General features: G+C 37.3%; 1 protein-coding gene across 1 annotated transcript in view; it reads left to right on the top strand.

Moving 5' to 3' along the window:
• Window positions 1-23,993, top strand: part of GAK (cyclin G associated kinase) — an 81,414-nt gene that overhangs the window by 9,038 nt on the left and 48,383 nt on the right. The window contains exons 2-11 of the mRNA XM_026098686.2: window positions 3,843-3,904; window positions 5,137-5,196; window positions 7,108-7,222; window positions 7,570-7,712; window positions 10,958-11,083; window positions 12,250-12,339; window positions 17,968-18,103; window positions 18,710-18,822; window positions 19,396-19,507; window positions 21,729-21,852. Of these exons, the coding sequence (XP_025954471.1) occupies window positions 3,843-3,904; window positions 5,137-5,196; window positions 7,108-7,222; window positions 7,570-7,712; window positions 10,958-11,083; window positions 12,250-12,339; window positions 17,968-18,103; window positions 18,710-18,822; window positions 19,396-19,507; window positions 21,729-21,852 (1,081 nt within the window). The remainder of the gene's footprint in view (window positions 1-3,842; window positions 3,905-5,136; window positions 5,197-7,107; window positions 7,223-7,569; window positions 7,713-10,957; window positions 11,084-12,249; window positions 12,340-17,967; window positions 18,104-18,709; window positions 18,823-19,395; window positions 19,508-21,728; window positions 21,853-23,993) is intronic.

Here is a 23,993-nt window from a genome sequence, read left to right as displayed (position 1 = left end):
GTCAGGTACTCTAGATCAAATCCCTGTCTCAAATCACCTAAACACACACACACATTTGCCTTTCACTTCAGCTTTTAGCAGTCATGGAACTTTACCATAGCTTAGTAAAGCTCTCCATAGAATTTCAGTAAAATGAGTGAATTAATAATTTTTTTTTTCCAGTTTTGGGAGTGAGTTGAATCACTTACTGCCTGTGAGTGATAAGATTGATAAACTGGTCTTTCTGTGGAAATTTTAATGTCTAAGTTGTCCCTTTAAAAAGGGTTTCTAATAATGTGAGAAAACACTAAATCAGCTGGCTACTTTTAACACATCTGACTTACAGCATTGTTTGCTGTTCACTCAGTGTGACTGGGTGAATGTCCAGCTGATTTTGCTTTTTATTTTGAAACTTCACAAGGCAGTCACGTTGGAAAAATACTGATGTAGTTTTAATTCTAGAAAAAATGTGGGCTGATTGCAGCAGTCAAATGTAAAGAGTTTCTAAAACTTTCCAGTTTTTCTGAAGCAGCATCTGGCTGAGTAGTATTTTCAGAAAAATTTCTAAGATGGTCAAAGGCATAGTGATTCTGAATGTTACTAAACAGGCTTTTCATTGAGACAATTTGTGTAGCTTCTATAAATGTGCTTAAGCTTTAGATGTGAATTTTAGGATTCTTTTGCAACAAGTTGAAGCATGCTATTGAGGATTTAATTGGTGGCATCTCTTATTTTTAGTTTTGAAAAGGACAAATTGACTCTTTGGTACATCAGTCTCAGCAGGATTAAATTTAGTGATATTTTTGCAATTTGGTCTGTATAGTAAACATTCCTCACTGGAGGAGGGGCTTGTGGGGAAAGGTTATTAGATCAGCTGAAATAGCTGGACATGTTAGCAATGATTCTGGGGCTCAGAACCGCCTTCAGAAATTTCAGCAGTTTGATTGTTCATCAGTAGACACTTGGAGGTGGTGGGATTGGATTGATTGGATGAATTTGTTCTGATATGTAGATACTTTCACATAGTTTTGAGGAGGGCATTTGAGGTATTTGAGTAAAGCATGTTTTGGAGTACACATGTGCAATCTGTGGATTTTGCTATTTGCAGAGATAATAGTAAGGTGTGTGCCTGAAATTCAGTTCAGATTACTCCCATTTTAACTGTGAGAGCTCTTGTCAGTCTACACAGCTTAGGTGAGTTTGCAAAATAACTGTTCAGTGATCTGTGCTGCCTCTGTCACCATTTTGCACTCAAGTGCCCTCCTGAAAACTAACTACAGTGATTTTATGTTCTGGAAACTTGTGCTGACCTGAAGCCCCTAACTTTGCATCTGGAAGCATCTTTTGAAGCTGCAGGTTGCAAGGTTGTTAGAATGAAAAAGAAGAAATAGGTAAAGACTCGTGAAGATCTTCTAGTGCAGGGCCTGCAGTACTGTCACTGTGGACTGGGGGCCTGTGTAGAACAAGGAGGACGTGGAGGCAGCACCTCTGCAGTACAGTGACTAGTGTGGGTATATTGGTTGTGACCGGGGGCTTGTAACTTACTGTGAGGATGGGTACTGAATTTGGGGACATCTTTGTCTGGGAATAGAGAAGATGGGTAAGAATAGTCAAACTGGCTTCCCAGCACCCTCACCACTGTCACACAGTCTCTTCTGTATAGCCGCTGATATAAATTGCATACCCTGGACCCATACAATACAGATGTGAAGAGTTTGTATTGTGGAAATGTTGCTGAGTAAGACCTGTTAGGATCATGACATTACAACAAAAATGTATAGAAATTGTCTAGAAGCAGCAGTGGGCTTCAGTCTGGGAACAATTAATGGATTATCTTGCTTGTTTCACCAGTGCTGTGAAAACTATAGAACAGTAGTCAGCTCTCAGCACTGTCATGAATCAGTTTCTTACATATGCTCTTGTTCATAAAGAAGCAAAGTCTCTTCAAATGGTACTTTAAGATGCTGGTAGTTGTGGACTTCATCCTGTCTCCAGCTGTTGTCACCTATCCAAAATGCTGGTGCATGGTTGTAGTTGTTAAGCAGAATACTATTGTACTAGGGGTTTTAAAAGTGGAAGGGTCCCTGCTGTGAGTATTGTAGAACCTGATGTTAGAAAACAATTCAAAGTAAATGGACAAATGGGAGATTCTGTGGAGGGCAAATTGGCCACTCTGGATTCTACGTGTGTCACTTCTCTTTCATAGTTTAGCGGAAAGAGCACTGTGTGGCTTAGATTCTCTTGAATGTGTTGTGCTGTTTGAAAGCTTGGTGATGCACTCTGGTCTGTGTGGGAAAGCCAAAGGCAATCACCAGTGATGTATGGCAGGACTGAATTACTCTGAAGATGACTACTGTCATCTTTGGTGTTCTCTTTGCTGCTTTGACTATTCTGTAGTCCACTGGCCATTTACTACTTTTCCTTATTCCCCCTGCTATCAGGATTTTGCTTTTGCTGTTTTGTGTGTGTGCAACCCTCCTCAATGTACCAAAAGCAAAGGCAACGTTCAGGAGCTTGTGAATTATTCAGTTCAGTTTTTGATGCTACTGGCTGGGCAGTACCATTTGGGAGTCTTACTGGGCTAAAAAGTAGAAAACTGAGGGCTGATTGCCATGTAAAACTGTTTAGAGAGCAGTTCTTGAAAGGCCTTCTCTGAACTGTGCAGAGCAAATACTGTGTGCACTTCTCCCTCTTGTCAATGCTTCTCATCCGGTCTGAAGGTGTTGGGTATGAATGTGACTGCTGATTCACATTCTGCATCTCTTAACAAGTGCCTTGCCAGCTTATTTCTTGCCTGTGATATTTTATTCTTTACGCTTACCCTGATCTCTTAGTTTTTTTGGTGGCCAGTGAAATTTTGTAGGTGAATGACATCTTGAGTGCTGTGGAGATTCCTATGTAGTTGAATAAAAGTAGAATTTGTATTAAAGGGGTGGAAAGGCAAATCCCATTGAAGTGTGTCAATTGTTTTGATAGGCTGTTATTCCACCAGGGATAGTCTGGAATAGATGGAGAACAAATGTGCAACCACACTGATGTAATCACAAGAAAGATATTCACAGAAGAAATGGAAGTGATACCAGGTTCAAGCGGACAGTATAGTGTACAGTAGAAGTGTACACAGAAAACAGATTAACATAAGTAACAGATGAGGGGAACAAACAGATTTGATTTTTTTTGAAAAAATTTTCTAATTATTGGAAATTTGTCTTGTGTTCTTGAGCAAATTTGTGCTGTTTGATTAAATAGGTATTCTGACAAAAGGAGTTTGAAGGAAAATGATGTTATCTGAGCAGATAAATTGCAATTTAGTAACAACTTCACCCTTTTTGTGGTCTTGGAATTATGTGCTTTGGTATTTAAAAATGCGGTAGGTTTTTAGTATGAAACCTGAAGCATGGAAATTATTCTAAAAGTATAAGCTCATATTTGACAAATTACCTCCCTTGATTATTGCTATTTTTTATAGAAAGCCTAATTGTAAAAGGTGTTCCCAGCCAAGAAGTGGCTTAATTAAAATCATTACATTTGGGCATATTCTAATATTTGCAATACTGAATCTTGATTTTATAAGGATCTGTAATAAATCATTTCATAAAAAATCTGCATATGAGGATTAACAACATACAGGAAAGTAGTATGGTTCCAATGCAAAAGAAAGCAATTTCCATTCAAGAATAGTTTAATTCTTATATGTAGGTTACTCATTGTTATTTGCAAGCCACTGGAAAATCATCATGCTTACTATATTTGGAAAAAGTTCTAAAAACTCATGTGTTGGCTTTGTTAGAATAAAGTGAAAGGATTATTTTACCTGAACGGTCAAATTAAAATTGACTTAATTATGTGTCATCTTCTTGTAGGTGGTTTTGCTTTTGTCTATGAAGCTCAAGATCTTGGAAGTGGCAAAGATTATGCTTTAAAGGTAAAACAAGTTCACTTCACTGCAGTATTGTAATGTCTGTTTTGTCATTTAATGCTTCAGCATGGCAGTTTATTCTTGATGTATGCGATTGAACATGTCACTTGGGGAAATCTGGAAAGATACAGTGGTGTTTTCAGGACAGATTATCCATATGGACATTCTTTTTAGTGCTCTGTGTTTAATACTTGGATGCCAAAGAAGGGAACTGCTTTATTAGGTAATAGCGCTCTTTGGCTTAATTTTGTCTAGAAATTCATGACCTGCTGCAAGCATTTTTTTCCATGTATGGGAAAAAATCTTTCCTAGTTACCTAAAGAGGGTAAAAGGAATATATTTTCATTCCTCACAAGCAGATTTAGCCTATTGATTAACCTACCTTTGCACTTACAGAATAAGAGTTTCAGCAGTCTTAGAGCTAGTGCTGCTCACTGACTCACTGAACATTCAGCTAGCCAGTTGAGATTCTCAGAACACAGGAATCCAGAGAAGTGTTTCTGAAGGCTTAGAATAATAATGTTAGCAGCTGAAAAACTGAAGTATTACGGAGAGAGGACGATAAGGTAAAGTCACTTACTCTGTATCATGCATTGCTGCAAAAACCCCACACTTGTCATTAGTGTTCACCACCAAATGACTTCATTTCGGGTATTCTGTGGCTACATGGAAACTAATCTTGAAGAGGAAGTGGAGAGGCACAGTATGAGATATGGGAGAGGTAAGATGGTATTATACCACCTCAGAAAATGGCTTGATCTGTTTTTTCTTCTCAGGAGATATGTAGTATGGTTACTGTCACATGTTTTGTTACTGTAGCAGGTGGTGTGGGTGTGTTCACCCATTTTAAAATAATAGATCAGATGTGAAACATTATCCTTCCCCTAGTTCCTAAACCTGATAATTTTGTAGCAAATACACAGATTGATCAGATTCAGATGTGGACTCCAAAGGATACTGGAATTTTTTGTACAACAGAAGACTGTCAGAAAGCAGTTGCTTTATAAATGATAAGGACTATTGCTACTTAGTTGTTGATAAACCTGAATGGTGTAGATAAATGGAAAGCTGTTTGCTTTTGTGGCAGTATGTCTGTGCAATAAATCCCCTTTGCTTGGTCTCCTATTGCAGGTCCCCAGATTTTTGACTGTAGCTTATGCTTTGTGTTCTGAAAAAAGTACATTGTTTTTCTTTTGTTTTAATACCTAACTGTTTTCAAATATTCTATTTTCTGACAGCGGTTGTTGTCTAATGAAGAAGAAAAGAACAAAGCCATCATTCAGGAAGTTTGTTTTATGGTATCCTTTTTTGGAATATACTTAATGTTTAAATTTAAGTGTCTGTCAAATGCTTCTGTGAACCCAGATGACTGCTGTATAGATTAGTTTCTTTACATGCCTTATAGCAGTTAAGAAGACTTATTCTGAGGACGATCTTAGCTCCTGGTCAGTCATGAATCTGGCATCAACAGTCCAGCAAACTTGGTTCCTCAAAAATTGCAGGAATTTAATCTATACAGATAATTTTAGTATCTAGTGTAGACTTTTTCCATGTGCTTTGTCTGGCAAGGAATGAAATTGATTTGGATTTTCTTGCAGAGTCTTGTGACCTTCAAAAGACCTTATGACTACTCAGTTGATCCTTTCATCTTAAGTAGACTTCCCCCACATATGCTGGATTTATTGCTTTTCTGACTACTTAGAATTTTGCTTTTGCTGTCAATATTTCTTAATTGGTGCTGTAGATACTACAGGCTTAAAAAGGAATACTCAATATCCAGGAAGTTATTTCAGTAGGATACACAGAAAGGAGCAGAATTTTCCTGTAGTATGGTTGCTGCCTTTTCCATCCTCTGTAGCAATGATTTTAATAGTGTATAATGTAATCTCAGAGCTTTTTCAGTCCTTGGCTTTAGTAAGCTTACTGCTTGCTCCCTAGCATCTCTTCAAAGACCCTCAGTTTGTTTCACGAGTCAATGAGCAGTCTTGGGATGCTGTTGTTTTTTTCTACCACTGAGTATTCAGGTACATTTTTGAGTTACCAGATAAAACCATTCTGATCTTTAGAACTTTACTTACTTGATCTTTCTTTATAAGAGTACTGAAATGTTTGGAAAAAATCTTACATCGTACTGAAATAAATATACACCCAACAAACTGAGTACCAAGAAGTGTATACAGTTTTTACTACTCTGACTACATCTTGCCAGGAATGAATTTTTCATGAACAACAATGTTCTTTGGGCAGTTCTTCACAGCTCAGGCACATGAAAACATATGCACAAAATGAATGAGGGCTAAATATTGCTAACTGTCTAAGATGCAAATGTGAAATGAAGGTACTTCCTGCAGCCCTGAAGTACCAGTTTGTGAAGGGGTACATAAAATATAAAATAGTACTTTGAGTTCCTTTGAACTAGTGGATTCATCTTGCTTTTTTTCTGTTCTGTAGCATAGTTCTTAGGCTGTCTTCACTTTGTCTTTCTAGACTTGGTGAGTACATCTTAAGTGCTGTGTATTCATGTCTCCCAGGTATCAGTCACATTATTTGGCTTAGATGATGTGCATCAGAAAATACAAATGCATGTAGCACAATGTACATTTGCAGGAACTGAGATCACTTAAGTTTTCTCCCCTATGTGTAATTCAGAAATAATATCTTTACTTTTTGAATGGAAAGTGAAACATGATGAAGGTTTTGGTATCTTATGGGAGAGGAAATTTCCCAGTCTTTCAGAGCTTTTTTTTGTTTTGAACTTTTTTTATTTACTTAGAATTAAAACATAAGAGGCATACCTAATACTTCTTTTGGAGCGACAGGTGTTGGTACAACGGCCCTTTCTTGATCAGCCAACTAGAGAACAGATAGATACTTAAAAGGTCTCTGTTACTTGTGCTAATATCTTGTCACTCTCAAAGGAGTAAAAGCAGTAGCTAGGCCTGAAATGGAGTCCACTTTCCTCAGTCTTAACCACAAGGGTTTCTTTTCTACTGTTTTATTTTGGCTTTATATTACTTTCAGCGACTTCCTTGATGTATGTCTTTTTTTCCAACTGAGACTTGGATTTTTCTCATTCTGCTTGGTATTTTAAGTGCAGCTGTGATGCTTTCTGCAGTTGTGAGCTAACATTTTAAACAAGATGTCTCTGACATGCTGTACACAGTATCAGTAAACTTAGCAGTTTTCTTCCTTGAACAAATTGTTTCCAGAAAAAGCTTTCAGGTCATCCCAACATTGTCCAGTTCTGCTCTGCTGCATCTATAGGAAAAGAAGAATCAGACACGGGACAGGGAGAGTTTCTTCTGCTTACTGAGCTGTGTAAAGGTAGAGTTAATTTTCTTTCTGACCGGTGCACCCTGCCTCTGACAGTTCTTTTGCACAGTTTGCTTCACAGCATAGAAGTTCTGAATGCCTCTTAAAGGTAGCATGCTTCAGTGGGGCTACAGTTCAGCCTCATCTTATGTGACATAATCAAGTGCTTTGTGTGTGAGACTATTCTGGGAAAGGAACAAAAGGAATATTTTCTAACAGCGTTATTTTCATTGGCACTGTAGTCTACTGATTTGCTATATCCATCTGAACTATTAAAATACTGTATTGTAAATCTGGGAAGCTTTCAGAACTTGTGGTGTTCTGTGTGTGCTTATGTGAATTTGTTTGTTTTCCTACAGGACAGCTGGTGGAATTCTTAAAGAAAGTAGAGTCCAAAGGACCTATCTCCTGTGATACAGTTTTGAAGATCTTTTATCAGACCTGCAGAGCAGTGCAGCATATGCATAAACAGAAGCCTCCTATTATGCACAGAGATTTAAAGGTTCATTAAAACATTTAAATGCTGTATTTTTAAACAGAAAGCTGTCAGGCTGAAATAGTTTTGAGGCTGTTGATCAAACACAGTGGAAGTCTTAAATGTAGTGCTTGTCTATTTTCTTTCCAAGAATTCTGGCTGCTAATGAAGGCTGTAACTGAAATACCCCTCTTTCTTCAAGTAACGTCTCTTCCTTGTGCATACGGTGTTAGTACTTCTACTATTCCATCTGAACAAGCTGACAGGAAAGCAATATATTATGGTTTGCTAATTAAGTTAGCCTTTAAGTAGTTTGCTTTTGGTAGAATAATGAAACACTTCTGACTCTTGGATTGAAGGTCAGTTCTGGAGGTAAGCAGGTTTTCTAAATTGAAGAGGTACAAAGCTAAAAGGAAAAGAGAAGATAGTGTCAGATTCTCTGTGAAAGGTTACTTAGCCTTTGAGGATATAGAACAAGTGGAAATATTTAAATGACTAGTTTTAAGACTTGCTAGTAACTTACATTTTAGGGCTTGATTTTTTTTATTTTCAATTTCAAAATATAGTAGACAATCTGTTGTAGATCTTTAGTTTGATCCTGTTAATCTTTACCAAGATACAGAAGGCCCCGTGCTATAGGGCTATGCTGTAGACAGTGTTGTCTTTTTAGAATGTTTGGATATTTGAACAGATGACTTCTGAATTTGAATTTTGTATTTGAGGGTAGAGACTGACTTATATGTACACTGTGGCTCAGATGATGAAGCCCTGATCATTAGTGGGGCACTGCTGTAGTACAAATACACTTGACCTGAGTGGAAAGGTGTGATATTCGTAACTAGCAAACTAAATAAGAGAAGGAAGATCCTTCATCCTAAATCAGTGTCTGCATTTCATATATATGTCTGTTTCCTGCTTGACATGGTATCAGCTGAATATAAGAAAAGGAAAGTTGGTTCTTCCTCAAATAAGCATGTACTGGATTATTTGGGGAAGGGAAATGGTTACTTTTTAGAGCTAAGTGTATGGTAAGTTTTGAATTCTTCTGTTGAAAGCTTTGATGTTAGACAGTGACATAACCTCTTAGCGTAAATATAGTTTGATAATGGAGCACCCCTTTTCTCTTGGTATCATTGAGCAGGCTTCTAGATCATGCTGAAGAAATTTGAATTGAACTGAGATGAAACTTTTTGGTGCCACTTCCTTCTACAGTAAGATCTTGTACTCTTCGTTGAAATCCCTATAAGCTGGTCCTTAAAGCTTGTAGGAAAGATCCATCACTTATCTGAAAAGGGGGTAAAAATTTTTTACAGATACATACACAACTCTTTATATAGTCAGTTCCATAGAAGTGATGTCAAGTGTGGTATAGTTGAGCTGGAGCTGTAATTCAAAGTCTGTTTATTCCTGCCAAGAGAAGTTCCTGCAGAGAGAGAGATAGGGAAAGATGCAGTGTTTTAGTTTCATGTTGGTTTCATGCTAGAGGCTGCAAAGGAAGATGGGATGATGGTGGTTGTGCTGTGGTAGGCAGAGACCTTACTATAGCAAGGAGTCAGATAGTCTTATTGCATGGTCACTTAGCTGCAGTACACTTTCCAGAAATGTGAATTTAGGTCAGCAGCATAGAAAGCTGTAAATCAGAGTTCTAGGTATTCTCAGGTAAAGCTTGTGTTATCAGCTGAAAAACATGTACAAATATCTTGTGTTTAGAAGACAGAGTAAGATTTTTTTTAATGAGATCCATCCCAAAATTTTTTCTAAATTATTTTCACTGAACATATTAAGATCCCTGAAGCTGTACAGTGCATCTTAAAGCAAGTTCAACATCATAGTGATGGCTGTTTCTGTCCTTCTATTGTTTCCTTCTCTTCCTTCTCAGTGTAGGATACCTTTTTCCTGAATCCCTTTGGGTAAAGCTGGCACTTACGATTTGTAGCACTAAGAACCCAGCTAATTAGAGTTGTAAGAATTCCAAACTAATTAGAGGGAAACCAGTAAAGAATCTGGTGCTTCCCTGATACTTTGTCTGAATTTGATCTTTTCAGGATATGTCATGCACTGCATAGCACAGATCATATAGCATGCTAGAATCTGAATAATCAGCTGAAATGCTTTAAATTAGTAGCAGCATTTCCCAAAGTTGCACAGAAAGCATGAGCCTGTGTGTACAGCAGCTTGGTCTTCTCTGATATTAGTGTGATCATTTTATTTAGTGTTTTAATATAATTGAATGTTGAATGCTCACCCTTCTCATTATAGAGGCAAGCAAAGGTTATTCAACAGACAAATCAGATCACTACTCAGACAATGTCATTAACAGAGCTTGTTATATGTCCCTACAGGTAGTTAAAATTACTTTTAAGGTGGAAGAAGTCCATTCTGAGGAAGAATTGGAAAGGGCAAGTGTAAGGGAGGCCGGTAGGGTGTTTTGAAAAGTAGAAGATAGAGAAGGGAGTCCAGTAGTGTGTAGGTTTTGAGGAGAGAGTAAAGACAGCTAGATCTGAAGTGTGGTGTAGAGGTGTTACTAATGGGCCTGTTAACCTTTACCTCTTTACCTGACTTCACGTGGAGACCTGGATTTCTGTTCCTTCTCAGATGTTGTGTGGTTAGGACCCCACAACACTCCTGTCCAATGCCCACTTCTCTCTCTCCTCTGCAACATTTTCCTCAGTGTTTCACTTAGTCCAGGAATGACACAATTTTAGGAAGTAGGAAAGGGATGGTATGAAGATGGACTGTTCAGAGAGTGCATGGTGCTCAAATAGCTGGTTTCTGTCTTCTCATAGGGTCATGGTTACCCCTTTTTGGGTCTACTTCAGCAGCCTGCTGTTCTACTGGTACCTTCCTACTTCATTTGTGTCCACAGAAGTCCTAACCTCAACCCCACTGTGATTAAGCTAACAGTGTTCAGTTTTATGCATGATAAAGTTCAGGTTCCAAGATTTTGCTTCTGCAAGTATTTGTTTGGAAAACTAGTCTATAGTTGAATACTAACGAATTTTATTTCCTGGGGTTTTCCTGCTCTGTCCTGGATGCTTCCTGCTGTTATTGTTTTTGATGTGTCCTTTAAAATTGACTGTGTTGCTATCATGCATATTTAACGTACAGTGTTGTCTGAAATACTTGTGCTCCTGTAAACACAAATATTCTGGGCTAAAATAAAGTGTTAATTTAATCTTTGTATATGCACAAGTGAATTGACATTTAAAAGCATTTTTTTTAGTGTTCAGAAATGAAGTATTTTCAATTTATTACTCTGCCTCTTTCCGCAGGTGGAAAACTTGCTTATTAGTAATCAAGGGACAATTAAACTTTGTGACTTCGGTAGTGCTACAACTATAGCTTATTATCCTGACTACAACTGGTCTGCACAGAAGAGAGCGTTGGTTGAAGAAGAGGTGAGAATATTTAAATGCAATTACTTCTAAGATGTTGACCATGGATTCCATTGTTGTTACCATTAATCTGATCTTGACCTAATTTAGGCACTTCTAAGACAATTATAGATTGTTTAGGTCATAGTGGTGTTCTGGCTGTGTTGCCAGAGTTCAAACATTGTCACTGTTCAAAGAATCATAGCTTGTGTTCTGTAGCTGCATATACGAACTGCTGCAACCTGAGTGTTCCTTCTGCACTTTGTGGAAATAATCAAATGTGATGCAATAATTAAGACTGCTTTTATCTGTGCTCTTAGAAAGTTGGTTATGCCTAAGTGATTCTCACTTCTGACCTGATTTTCTTAGTTGGAAGATGTATGATGAAGCAGTAGGTCTGCTAAGCAGGACTTAAGAATAGAAAGTATTGCTGTGCTCCTAGGATAACAGTGACAGTATTAAACACTCTCTCCTATTTTGCAAAATTGTTTACATGCCTGTTTAGTTTCGAGATGAAACTAATGCTGATAAATCTAATGCAATACATTGACTAGACTCAAATTTTTTGAGTATGGAGAAGTACAGTAACTTAAAATTCATATGCGTGCAATCTCTATCATGAGTCTCTTTATCCTCTGCTGTTAGGACCCTTGGAGAGCAATCCAGTGGTTTCTGGAGAAGAAAAGTTGATTTTGTACCACTGTCTTCTCTAGTGCGTGCAAAAGGATATTAGAAAAGGTCTCTTCTCCAGGGATCATTATGAACCTAGACTGACTCTTATGATTTGTCTGCGCTCTTGTTAAGTGTGGTGAGGAAGTGAGACATGCCCACTGGAGCCTAAATTCTTATCCTGGTTTAGTCTTATGTTTCTGTATTTGTGTGCCTTCCCGCTTTTGCCTTATGTAGAACATAGTGTTTTTGCTTTACTTGCCTTGCAGTTTGGAAGGACTCTTGAAGATCACCATGCTATTTAATTGTAATTAAGAATCCTATAACCTTTATCCAGCACTATGTCAAAGCCTCTGTCACTATTGTAGGTTTGAATTGATGGCTTCTACCTTGATGACTATTTCTCCTATTAACTTTCAATGTTAGTGCTATCCATTCTACATAGACAGCTGTTTCCTTGGCTGAATGTTGTTAGAGCATATTATTCAAGTTTCTGCTTAAAGAAATTCTATCTTCTGCAGATTACAAGGAATACCACGCCAATGTACAGGGCACCAGAGATGATAGACTTGTATTCAAATTTTCCAATTGGTGAAAAACAAGACATATGGGTAAGAATTTTTTTCTTGTATTGTAGCTGTTTTTGTCATAATGAAGCTGATTCTGCAGTCTTTTGATTTTGATTTGCTGATTAAATACAAAAACTCCTACATGGAAAGAAGTGTGGGATATTTAGACATTCAATTCATACTATTTAAATTGATTTGAGGTATAGACTTCAGAGTTTTCTCCTATCTTCAGCTTGACTTCCACTATGAAAAATAATGCTGAACTGTCTTTGATTTTCAGTAGAACTGCTCCTTAGATGGAGCTTGCCACCACAGAGACTTAATATTTTTACTCTTTGGATTCAAATTCTTGCATTTCATACTCTGCCATGCATGAAATACTGGGACAACTGATTGCTAAGTTCAGTTAAAATTGGTTGTCTAGGTAGTGCATCTATGTACAAGTGTTCAGATTCACTGAAAAAAGCAGTAGCCAGAGTTAAGGATACGTCTGACTGAGGAGTTTCTACTGCTTTTTTCAATTGTGTAATACTAAAATAGTACCGATGTGCTGCCCAGTAACATTGCACTGAGTATTTTTAGTTTATTGCATGTGCCTTAGAGGTAGGTGTCAAGCTTTTCAACTATACCTGTATTGTCAACTTGACTTTTGGTATCAAAGGACAGAAAATTGAGAAAGTGTAACAACTGGTGCTTTAAAAGTCTTCGTTTGGAATCTAACTTCATTCAGTTTCTTAAATTAGTGATGAGGTACTGATAACACTTTTATTCAATGTCTACAACTGTAAGTTGCTTCCTTCTGGCATGTGGAAAAATACCAAGAGAGATAAGTTTTTCTGAAAACTGTCACACCACATGCCTTAGTACTAGGAATCTGAACCAAAATCACATCCAGTTAAACACACAGTGATAATTTATCAGAAGCCTCAACCAAAAGGACAATTTTTTTGTTTAGAATCTGTATCTGTTAATACTAACATGACATTTATCTTCTCCTGACTCATTAGGTGTCAGGGGACCTTTCTGCCTCTTTGGCAGAAGGTCTATGTACCATTTGTTATGTTTTCTTTGGAACCTGTGATTGTTTTTCCTTTATTCTCTGGGTTCAGTGAAACCATGCAAAGTATTTGGCAGTAGAATGTGACACCATCTCAGGAAGCATAGCTGATCTGTAGCTTAGTTAGCATAAACAAAACAATTTCTCCAAGAAAGCACATGAAGCAAGTAACACTCATGGTTACCATCTGTGTGCTTGTCATTGTTTGAGCTTAAAAATACAAAGGAGACAATGTCTTGTGTAGAACAGCAGCATGGGCGAAATGTTAGTTACCAATCATATAGACTCCTCAGTCAGGAATGTGACTAGATATAAAATCAGAGATTCTTTTGATCTATTCATTTTTTTTCCTGTAGATTTCTACTTAGTTGAGAGATTTTCAGAAGAATAAACACTGAAAACAGACTTTTGGTTCAGTTCCTTTCTAATTAATGTGATTTCCTGAACTGAAATTCAATGGAATTCAACTGAAGTGACATGACAGGCTTTACCTTGTCATAGAGATTTTTCTCTGTTTGAATTATCCTTATCTTGCAAGCCCTTTCATGTATTTCTTCTCTTCCAAATTTCTGGAAATGTGTGGATTTTGGAATATGTTTAAAAGCAAAACTTCAGAGTTGTTCTCCTTGCCAGTGCCGTGTAAGATGTTGTTCTTACTCTGTGTAAGACATGCTGTAGCTTTTAATTATGAACGGTCATCTCTCTGTAGATTTAATGTAGTTTAATTTCATTCAGAAAGTTCTTTGGAGTATTCATGCAGTTATACCATAAAACTTGTCATCCCATTAAGTCTATTTCTCCTTATCTGCAAGCTGGCCTGAGGAAAAATAACAGGCACTTACAGGCTTTGTAACCAAACCAGCACAAAACGCCATCCTCAGATAAGGAAGGAAAAAATAATTTCCTTTTACCGTTTCCTCTTTAAAGATTTCTGTTTGTCAGTTGCTTGTCACTAACTAATGCTGATCCCTGAACACAATTTCCAGTAGTTCAGTGGGCTTTCTACCATTCATGTGACTTTGAGTAATTTAGCATGATTTAAGACTCATTTTAGCAATGTAAGTACAAGTTTTTTTGTTGCTAACATTATTGCATTCTTTTATTCTGCCAGGATTACTCCAGAAGTTGTTGGTTTTTAACCACTATTTTTGGTACTTTTCCTAGTTTTTTCTAACATACATCCAGTGTGCGGTTTTTGTCTTAATCCTGTTTTTTAGAGTACTCTGAGATCTTAGACGGTGTTTGCCATGCTAATTCCTAATACAAAATATGAATGACAGTAAAAATTCAGAAAGGATAGCTGGGTTTCCTTTTCCTCCTAGGGTCCTCTTCCCAAACATCAGGGTGTTTTTCTTGTTCATGTGCTTGATCTTGTCAGACTAACGCCTTCCCAGCATAATTAATACTAGAAACTGTCTTCACAGAAAGTTCCGTCAAATGATGGAAGTTTAAATAAACTAGAGTAAACACTTCATCTAGAATGGTGAGGGTGTGACATTAAAACCAGACTGAGTTCCAAAATAAAACGTACCTCTTCCTAGATTTACAGGAAAAATTTAGACTGCAGCAGTCTCTGGAAGTCAGAATCAACAGATTCTGTACTTTGAGGGGAATTAAAGGAGAAGCTTTCAGGAAACTTGAGAGATCATGTGGATTGTGTTGAATTGTTATTTTTAATGCCAGACAAAATAATTGAAAGGCACAAGGGACAAAACATTAATATTCTAGAATTAAGTAATTGTGATTTTGGTTATTACTTGTATCCTTGTCTTCCGAGTATTTAAAAAAAATGAATTTGTTCTGATAAATTGGATAAATATATTCAGTGGATTTCCTGATATACTGATGTTGTGAGGCTGGTGCCTTTCAGGAAGCTAGTTAACAAATATTGGACATCCAGCTGTGTGATTACAACCTCGCTTTTGAAAAAAGTGGCTGACTATGAAAGCATAGAAGGTGTGTTGTAATGGGAATTTAACTGGTGATTGATTGTTGTAGGGAAGACTAGATAAAATGGGTGAGTAATGTCTTAGGTGAAATAATATGAAACAATGTATTGAAATTTAAAGTCATCCAGAGCTTAATCTACTTCAAGATACTAGGTAACTGGATGAGAAATGTGATAGGCAGATGGCTAAACTGAAGCTCTTCAGAAATAACATCTAATTGTATATTTACGGGTGCTGAATTGCTGACTGAGAAGAGCATATAGATTTCACTCTAGGGTAGTTTGAAGATTGCTTGCTCAGTGCATGGAATCTGTAGGTTTTAAGAAGACTGCTGTTATAAATGCTCTTGATTTTTACATGCCAAAACAACCCTGGCACTGCTGTAGTTTTATTGCCTTGATGGAAGAGGGTGAACCTGAAATTCTTCTAGGAATGGTAGCAAACACCGGTGGATGTACGGCCTCTGCAGAGAATGGAAATGTAATCACAGTTAGCAGGCTAATAGATTAGGTGCTTGCATAAAATGAATTAGATATTTCTCATCCTTCATCAGGCAAAGCAACGCAATGTTACATGACCCTTACAGATCAGTAAGAATTAGGAGTGCATTCCCTAACCCTGCTGCACGTCAGGAAGTCATTTCTAGTTATTTTTGGTTATTGAAGTATGTTGCTGTTTTTGCTGTTGGTATAAGTTCTCAGACTGATCCAGACAGCTTCTGTGGTGGGACAGTGTGCCACTTTGGACACCACATCTTTGGGAAGCAGGCCCTTCTGTTAAGAATATCAATGCTGAAGCTGTGCTGATGGCAGCAGCTTTGAGTGAGGAATGCCTCAATGTAATTGGAATTGCCTTTTAGTCAAGTTGAATTGCTATAGGTGTTTGAAGTATTCAAAATAAATCACTGTTAGAATTCTAAACTGTGCAGATGGAGGACGAAAGAAAAACCTTCTTTATCAGCTAAAGCAAAGATCAAATCTAAGTGGTCTCTTTACTTTTTGTGTGTTCAGGTGATAGTCTTGGTGCTCCTCCCGCCCTGGTGACTGGGGATGCTGTCTTATGTGGTTGGTGTCTGCTCAGGAAGTAGTTTCACTGCTTCAGCTATACTGTGGTCTGTCTCACTGCTTTGGAAATAGATATTTCTGTGACAGATTAGATGTTTCTTATACTTCAGTAGTAGATTAATGTAGACCTGGTGCTTCAGTGTGTATAGTTCAGAAGTATTTTACATCACCATGCAGACTAGCAAAAATGTACTTGCTGTACAATGAAACGCAATATATGCTCTTTATTTCTGGCCGTGGATTGAGAACCAGTAAATATCTACTTTACACTGGGTCTGGTGTGGCTAAATGTCAACTCTTTGAGATAGATTTTAATAACATACAAATCTTTGAAACTGTTCTTGGTATAAATTGGCAACGAATGGCAGTTTGAGTCGGTGTGCAAGGAGGACTGGAGGTAATAAATTTCTTAGGTCTTTCTCATGCTTGCTTTATTTATCTGACTACAAGCCCCTGTATGCTGGGGTTCAGAAGAAATACTGAGGAGGAATTTTCCAGTCTGTTGTGCAAGCATTTTCTGTATTGGATGCTTTATTTCCAAACTTTCATAGGATAGTGTTATTTTATTATAGTGACATCATTCTGCCATTATAATTTATCTATTAATTGATACTTTAATTTACTTAAATACCAGATGAAACTGTTCTAACTAATCTATGATACTCAGGCTATTCAAAGATTAGAATTCAGTACTGGCTGCTGACTTTGGTTTCCCAAGTCAGGTTGCATAGGTCTTGTAGGTTTGGACACATGAGGGAACTTGAAAGTTACCTCGAATGTGATAGTCCCAGTCTGGTGATTTTTGAGGCTTGAATGAACTCTTCTGGAATTGATTTAGAATTTTATTTACTAGAAAGAATTGAATAGCCTTTGGATTACAGTTGTTATTTGATTATTAGGAAATACTAATGCATAAAGTGACAGTTGTCATTTCAGGCTTATTTTCTGTAGATCTTTATGAAAACAGCTGTTTTAGAGAACTTTATCTGCATAATATGTCATTTAAAGTGATTAACACTTAAATGTTTACCTGGCCGATGCACTGTTGTAACAGAATGCATTTGAATTAGAAGTACAAAACTCCAAATCCTTTCCTCATAAATGTCTCCCAGAAGCCTAGCACAAAGTTGTGAAATAAAACTTTGAGCCTTTTGTACAAACAAACACACAAAAACATGTTCAATATTGCAAGTGTGTTCATATTTATATGCTGCAAAATTTATGAAATGGAAGTGTTGTAATCATTTTTAAGAGGGTAATAAAAATCTCTGAAACTGAAAGCTTGAAGAAACTACCCTGTCCCCGAACCTATTTGTGAAAGCAATATTGCTGCCAGGTGCTCTCTAATTGATAGGCCAAATTAATGTGTCAGTAAGTGTTCTGTTCTCAAAAATACAGAGACTAGTTATTTCAAAGAAGTATGAAACTGATATCTAAAGCAAAAGGAATATCTGTAGGGTTGTATGAGTTGGCAGTTGAAGACCAAAACCTTTGATTTGCGAGCAGTATTAGGAAACTTAATCAGTTTTGTAGTTTAAAATTCAGCTTTAAATTTCAATGCTTGACTTAAATATCTCTGCATTTAATTATCTCTGTGTAGGCCCTGGGCTGTATCCTGTACTTACTCTGCTTCAGGCAACATCCATTTGAAGATGGAGCTAAACTTCGCATAGTCAATGGGAAATATGGCATTCCACAGAATGACACCCGCTATTCAGTATTTCATGATCTCATTCGTAAGTTTATAATGTTATTTAATTCAGTATTTTATGAATGTATCTTAGCACTTGCAATGCTGTTAGTGGTAGTAAATGTTAACTTCTGCTTAATTATGTGGCAGTGAAAAGGTTAGCAGATAGCTTTTAGTTTTATTTAAAATTTGTTTGCTTGTTAATTTTGAATAAAATGATTTCTGATGCTATGAACTGTTAAGATTTGGATTAGGCCACAGGAATGACTAGTGTTTCATTCTTTTTTTTGAATCTGCCTTGGAAATACATTTTTTTGTTTAAACTGGAAATCCATTACTAGAAAGTTTGCAATGCCAAAAATCTGGCACCAACTCCAGCCGTATTGGATGTGAATATAAAGTTGCTTCCTATATTGTTCATTAAGAGGTCTTTGAAGTATTTTGTGTGAAATCCTAAATAGTCTTTGTTCATTGATAGTTGTTATATGACAGTGATATTTGACATGGAGTTGGCTGTTGTTGCACCTGGTTTCACATGTTTGAATGCTCATGTTGCATTGAAGTACACTGAAGAAATTGATTTCTGCAGGAGAAAAGTCTGAAAGGTTTCTCTAAAAATGTCTGAATCATCTATATGTGTATGTATTTTTAGGTTGCACTTTGAAGGTGAACCCAGAGGAGAGGTTGTCAATCACTGAACTTGTGAATCAATTGCAGGAGATTGCAGCAGCCAGGAATGTGAATCCTAAATCTCCCATCACAGAGGTGAAGAACTTTCATAAGGGGTATTATTGATTGTCTCCTTTTTCACCTCTCTTACCCAACATTGGTTTAGTAACTAATGTGAGAGTAGGTCTCTTATTCCTTGGAAGCCTTTTGAAAATTTTACACTAACTGGTCTTGAAGTTTAGTTGAATTGGTTTTATATCGCTTATAGGATCTTTGAAAATAGGCTTTTTAAAGCACAGAGCTTGCATGACCTTAAAGGAAACTGGCTGTAGTTCATACTCCTTATTGACAGAGTTGTCTTGATCTCGGGTCATTCTTTAGTAAGTGCTTGGTTTGACATGCTGCATTTAATCATAATTAACTTGCACTGAAAAAATCTAGTGTGTGAGGGCTCTGCCAACACCAAATTGAAACTCATTTAGGTGCCTATAGCGGTGCTTAATATGCACAGGACTGCAAGTTAATCAATTAATGTTTAAGTTCCCGGCTTTCTCCTGAGACTCAGTAACTGGCAGTGTGCTTGTTTGGACCAAGTGAAAGTAACTTGCAAAGCATAATAATTGGCTCAATCAATACGAAAATCTCCATAGTGGATATTAATCTCCACAGCTTCTGGAGCAAAATGGAGGCTATGGAAACAATGCTCAGCCTCGGACGTCTCTGACCTCAGTTTCACAGAGCTCCAAGCCTGCAGGACAGCTCAACAATATGTACAATGCAGGTATGTGCTGAAAGAGCTATCTCAGATAGCATATAACCAACAACACATCTTTTATGTGAGGAAAAAATGTGGGATTTTAAATAGACATTTTGTACAACTACTAGCTACTTTGCATTTACATAGCTTTAATTTACATTCAGCTTTGTTTCTAACCCTGTCTAATTTCCTCAAAGTTTGCCTGTATACTGATATGTGCCAATACAAATTTCTCAAGTTCACTGCTGGAAAGGATAGTATTTAGTTTCCTGATGTAAAATAATTGAAACCAAAATGCCTTATTGACACGAAGTGAGGCAAAAATAAATCAGTCAAAATTTGATGAAAGTCACTTGTTGGTACAATAAGCTATAGTCTTTTTAAGAACAAGAGCTGTAGAGAAACTTTAAATCCTTATGCTCAACCAAAAAAAGGTTTATATTAAACACACAACTGATTCAACCAATTGTAGGATACTTAAAATGTATAATGCTAACAGGTAAATTTAAGAGGAGTTAAATTTGGACTGTTGATCTTCTGAGAAGTGCTATATTTCAACTGAAGCCTCATTACTTTGTGGCTGAAATTACTGAGATAAGCATATATTCTGTGTTTGTGTACAACATTGGATTTCTGGTATAGGAAAATGACACTTTTGTCTCTGCTTTCCAAGCAGAACCACTTAGCATCAAATATGTTATGGCAGTGTTAGCATATGTTAGCATAAAGTTACAAAGTAGTACAGGTTTTTTGGTGTCTTAGGGTTGAGGGAGTGAAATAGGAAATGCAAAAGTAAATGCAGGGGTTTTGACTATGACTGCAGTCAGCTACAGATTGCTGTAGCTTATTAATGATAAGGAGTCACTGACCTGATAGTGTATTTACTTTAGTCTATTATAAGCCTATGTAAGAAAGCAATACTTCTGTAGTAGGCTGGGAACCGGCCTCCTTCCTCTGGCCATCCTCTCCCCCTGGCCTCCCCCTCCCCCAAAAAACCTTTTGAACCCACTGATAGCTTGAAGCATTTCTGACAGAGTCGTCAGTCTAAAGCTGTTTAGTTTTTCCATTTCCAAAAGAAAAATGTCTATTAGGCCCAATAAGTGGGAGGCAGCAGCTGCAGCTCAACTCACTGGCTGTCCACTCATTACTACGTAATTGAGAATTAGCTACAGACTGCTGCCTTCTGCCAGCTAGTGATGAGGGGGTTGTGCAGGGAGGGTTTAAGGAAATGCTTGCACAGAGGACAACACTGGTGAGGAGAAGGGGTCATGGGTATCAACTGACGGAAGAACAGTAGTTGGACTATATTGGTTCAACCAAAAGTTGTCTTTGAAATCACATGAATAAAAGCTGACATAAAGTGGGTATTCCAGAGTTCAGTCAGATGAAAATATTTACATTCATTATAACAAAATGAAAGGCTAGACAGGCTTACTTGCATCTGATTTCTTACTAAATGAAAAGGCAATATCTGCCTCCATCTTATATATTGTATTTAAATATGAAGTGGAGCTTAACATTTCAATTAATGTAGACAATATCAAGGCAGTATTTTGTGACATATTTCCTGCCATCTTGGTATTTCTTGCCATGTTGCTTGTCTGCTGAATTGCCAGTGAGAAAGAGAAGGCAAGAGAAAACTTTTAAAAATGGATAATGTTTATAGCAGTAATGTTGTTTCTGCACCAATTTCTGTGGAAGTATCCAGCTTCCTAATAGGATTATATTCAAAAGATTATCTAGTTATGTTTTGTGTAGGGTCAAGTACTGTTTGTATATGATCATATCAACAGGGTGCTACCTGGGAGTCTTTGCTTAAAATGTAACTTAATTATACCAACCTGCTTTTGAATTCCTGCATTAATGTCTCTATAGTGGAGATGCTTAAGTAGATGTGCTAATGGTATGCTGCATTTTAAGCAATTGATACCAAGCAAAAAGTGTATTGCTGCGCAAGTGGTATGAAATAAATGCTTTAGCTTCAGAGATTTTTGTACTGTTTTCTTTTAAATGTGAATATTAAAAATTTTAAATAGTTGACTAGCACTTCTTGGACATGCAGAGGCCATTTTTGTATAGGTCACTGTTAAGAAAAAAGCTTTCTTTTAGAACTGTGAGCCTCAAAGCAAGACTTAGTCTATATGTATATTCACTTCCAGCTTTGTAGGCAACTTGCATTAATATGGAGCCCATTCCAGGATGTAACTTATATTAAAGTACAATTATTTTTATTTAACTACTCTAGGCCTGACCGTTGCGGAATGTGACCAGACTTATGGAGGGTTCTTTGATATTCTGAGGGGTGGAACAGAGCGATTTTTCACTAATATTAAGGATACATCTTCTAAAGTTATCCAGTCTGTGGCCAAGTGAGTAAAAAAAAAAAAAAAAAAGGAAAAAAAAGTGGTGCTGGTAAGAGTTCTAAATGGAGGGTTAAGAGATTACTGCAGAAATGACTGGAGGCAGCATTCTTTTCCAAACATGAGCTCTAAAAGCCATTAGTTAGCCCTGAATGATATTAATATAAAAGTTATTGTAACAATAGTATTCTAGCACTGAGAATGTTCAAGGAAAAGCCTATCCACAAGTACTGCTTTCCCTTCTGTCTGCTGTTTTTTACAGATACTGAAAACCTGGGAGAGGTGAGCAGGTGGGTGGGAGCAAGGAGGAAAGCTGTGGAATAGGACTGTTAAGGAGCAGAATGAATCAATTAGTAGATACGGACTCCATGAATAGGAGAGGAAGAAAAGAAATGGAGCGATGAAAGATAAAGCTGCAGGGAAATGGCATATGAGCTCTTCTGCCCAGTTTAGTTTTCAGGTGGAATTCTGTGCCCTTTCAAACAATTATCAGGTACAGGTGATTGGTGAATGACTTAAGGCAAAATGAGAAAGATTTGTCTCATTTTGTCTCCTGTGCTCTGAATTACATGGAAAATACTATTCTGGTTTGTGTATGTTCTCAGATACCTAGTGTGTGATTTTTTTACTAGTCAGTTTTTCAGTCCCATTGCAACTGTTTTTCCAGTACTTTTGTGTGAATAATGATCAGAATCTGTCTTTATACATTTTTAATGCATAATAAATTATGCAATGTAAAAGCTTTTTCATAACGAATAATTCTAAGACAAGAAGGTAAGTCACTACTGAATGCTGCAATTGAACTAAAGCCTGCTTAGGAATACTGTGCCATGTCCCTTCATCATAGGGTTTCTGTCCCTCTAATTGGGACACTGTGCTATGGCTTGTGAAGTGTGTCTTTGCCATATGTTGTTCTGCCACTGAGTGTAAGTTGTTTGTTGTGCTGCTCTAAACTGTTTTTAATGTTCAGATAGTTCAGAGAACTGTTGTTCTGGCACCTCTGTAGCCACTTGAAGTGCATTTTTAGCTGTTCTGTTCAGTCCGTTCGAACTTCCTGTGTGTGGCTTCAACAGAAAGGCAAGATCTTCTATTTTAAAGGTCACCAAAGAGTATGCAGCTTTGGTTTTGTTTTCAAAGGTTCTACAGATAAAACTAATTGGCACCGTGGCATCAAACTTTTCATCAGTTGTCTACCCTGAAGGATCCACACTGACTCAAAAGGCAGGGAGGAGTAGAGGAATGAACAGCTGCATGACAAAAAGCAGTGACTGAATAGCAGCTTTGCAAAATTCTAGGAAACATATAGCTTGTGTTAGAAGCTTAAAATTTGCACTGCCTGTGGTAGGTGGTGTGGTTTCGTTCTTAAACCCAGCTGTATGAATTTAAGTCAGTCAGCCCAACTCAGTCTGAGTATCCATGCCTGAGGTCAGTTCCATCTAGACTGGAGCAAGATTGCTAGGCAATATGTGGACAATGGTGGAGTTTAGGATAAATATAGCTAGTGTGCTTGTCCTTGCAGTGTTGAGATGCACTGTGGCTGATATTTTATTACCTGTTAGTTTTGAAATGCCTTCCTCTTAATGTGCTGCAGCACTTCTCTGTGGGGAGTGAAGATGTCTGCCTTCCACTGGAAATCAAAAGGGAAGGAATTAATGTACGGATGTATTTATTGTCCACATGGCCAGGAGAACCTTTTCTCTTCTAGGGGTTAGGGTTGAGTTTTACAGTTTTGCATTTGGGAAAAGTGCCTCTTCCCAATGCTTTGCCTCCCACATTCTGTCCTTTTGGTTCTTATTCCTATATATGAAGTAACATGATGAACTACAACTGAAGTCCTCTCCATTTTTTTCTTTGGCGTATGCTGTCTTGGAGGTCTCTGTCCTTTATCTCCTATTGGACCTGCTAACTTCTCTGGAACTGATCTTCCTCTCGCCTTCAGTCTTACTTCTGTTCCTCTTGTACCTTGTTAAAAATCAGTGTGGTAAAACATGGAAATGTAAATATGCTACAGATTCTTTGATAGCTATACTAGCTATACTATTTATGAACTTAAAGGTACTTAATTTCTTATCTTAACTTTGGCCAGTTTTGCTTACTTTTTTCCTTTTAAGTTTTGTAGCAGAGAAGTTAGATTTGTCTTCCTTGTGGGA

The sequence above is a fragment of the Dromaius novaehollandiae genome, chromosome Z, assembly GCF_036370855.1.
Source record: "Dromaius novaehollandiae isolate bDroNov1 chromosome Z, bDroNov1.hap1, whole genome shotgun sequence".
NCBI lineage: Eukaryota > Metazoa > Chordata > Aves > Casuariiformes > Dromaiidae > Dromaius > Dromaius novaehollandiae.
This window is presented reverse-complemented; position numbering and strand designations above follow the sequence as displayed.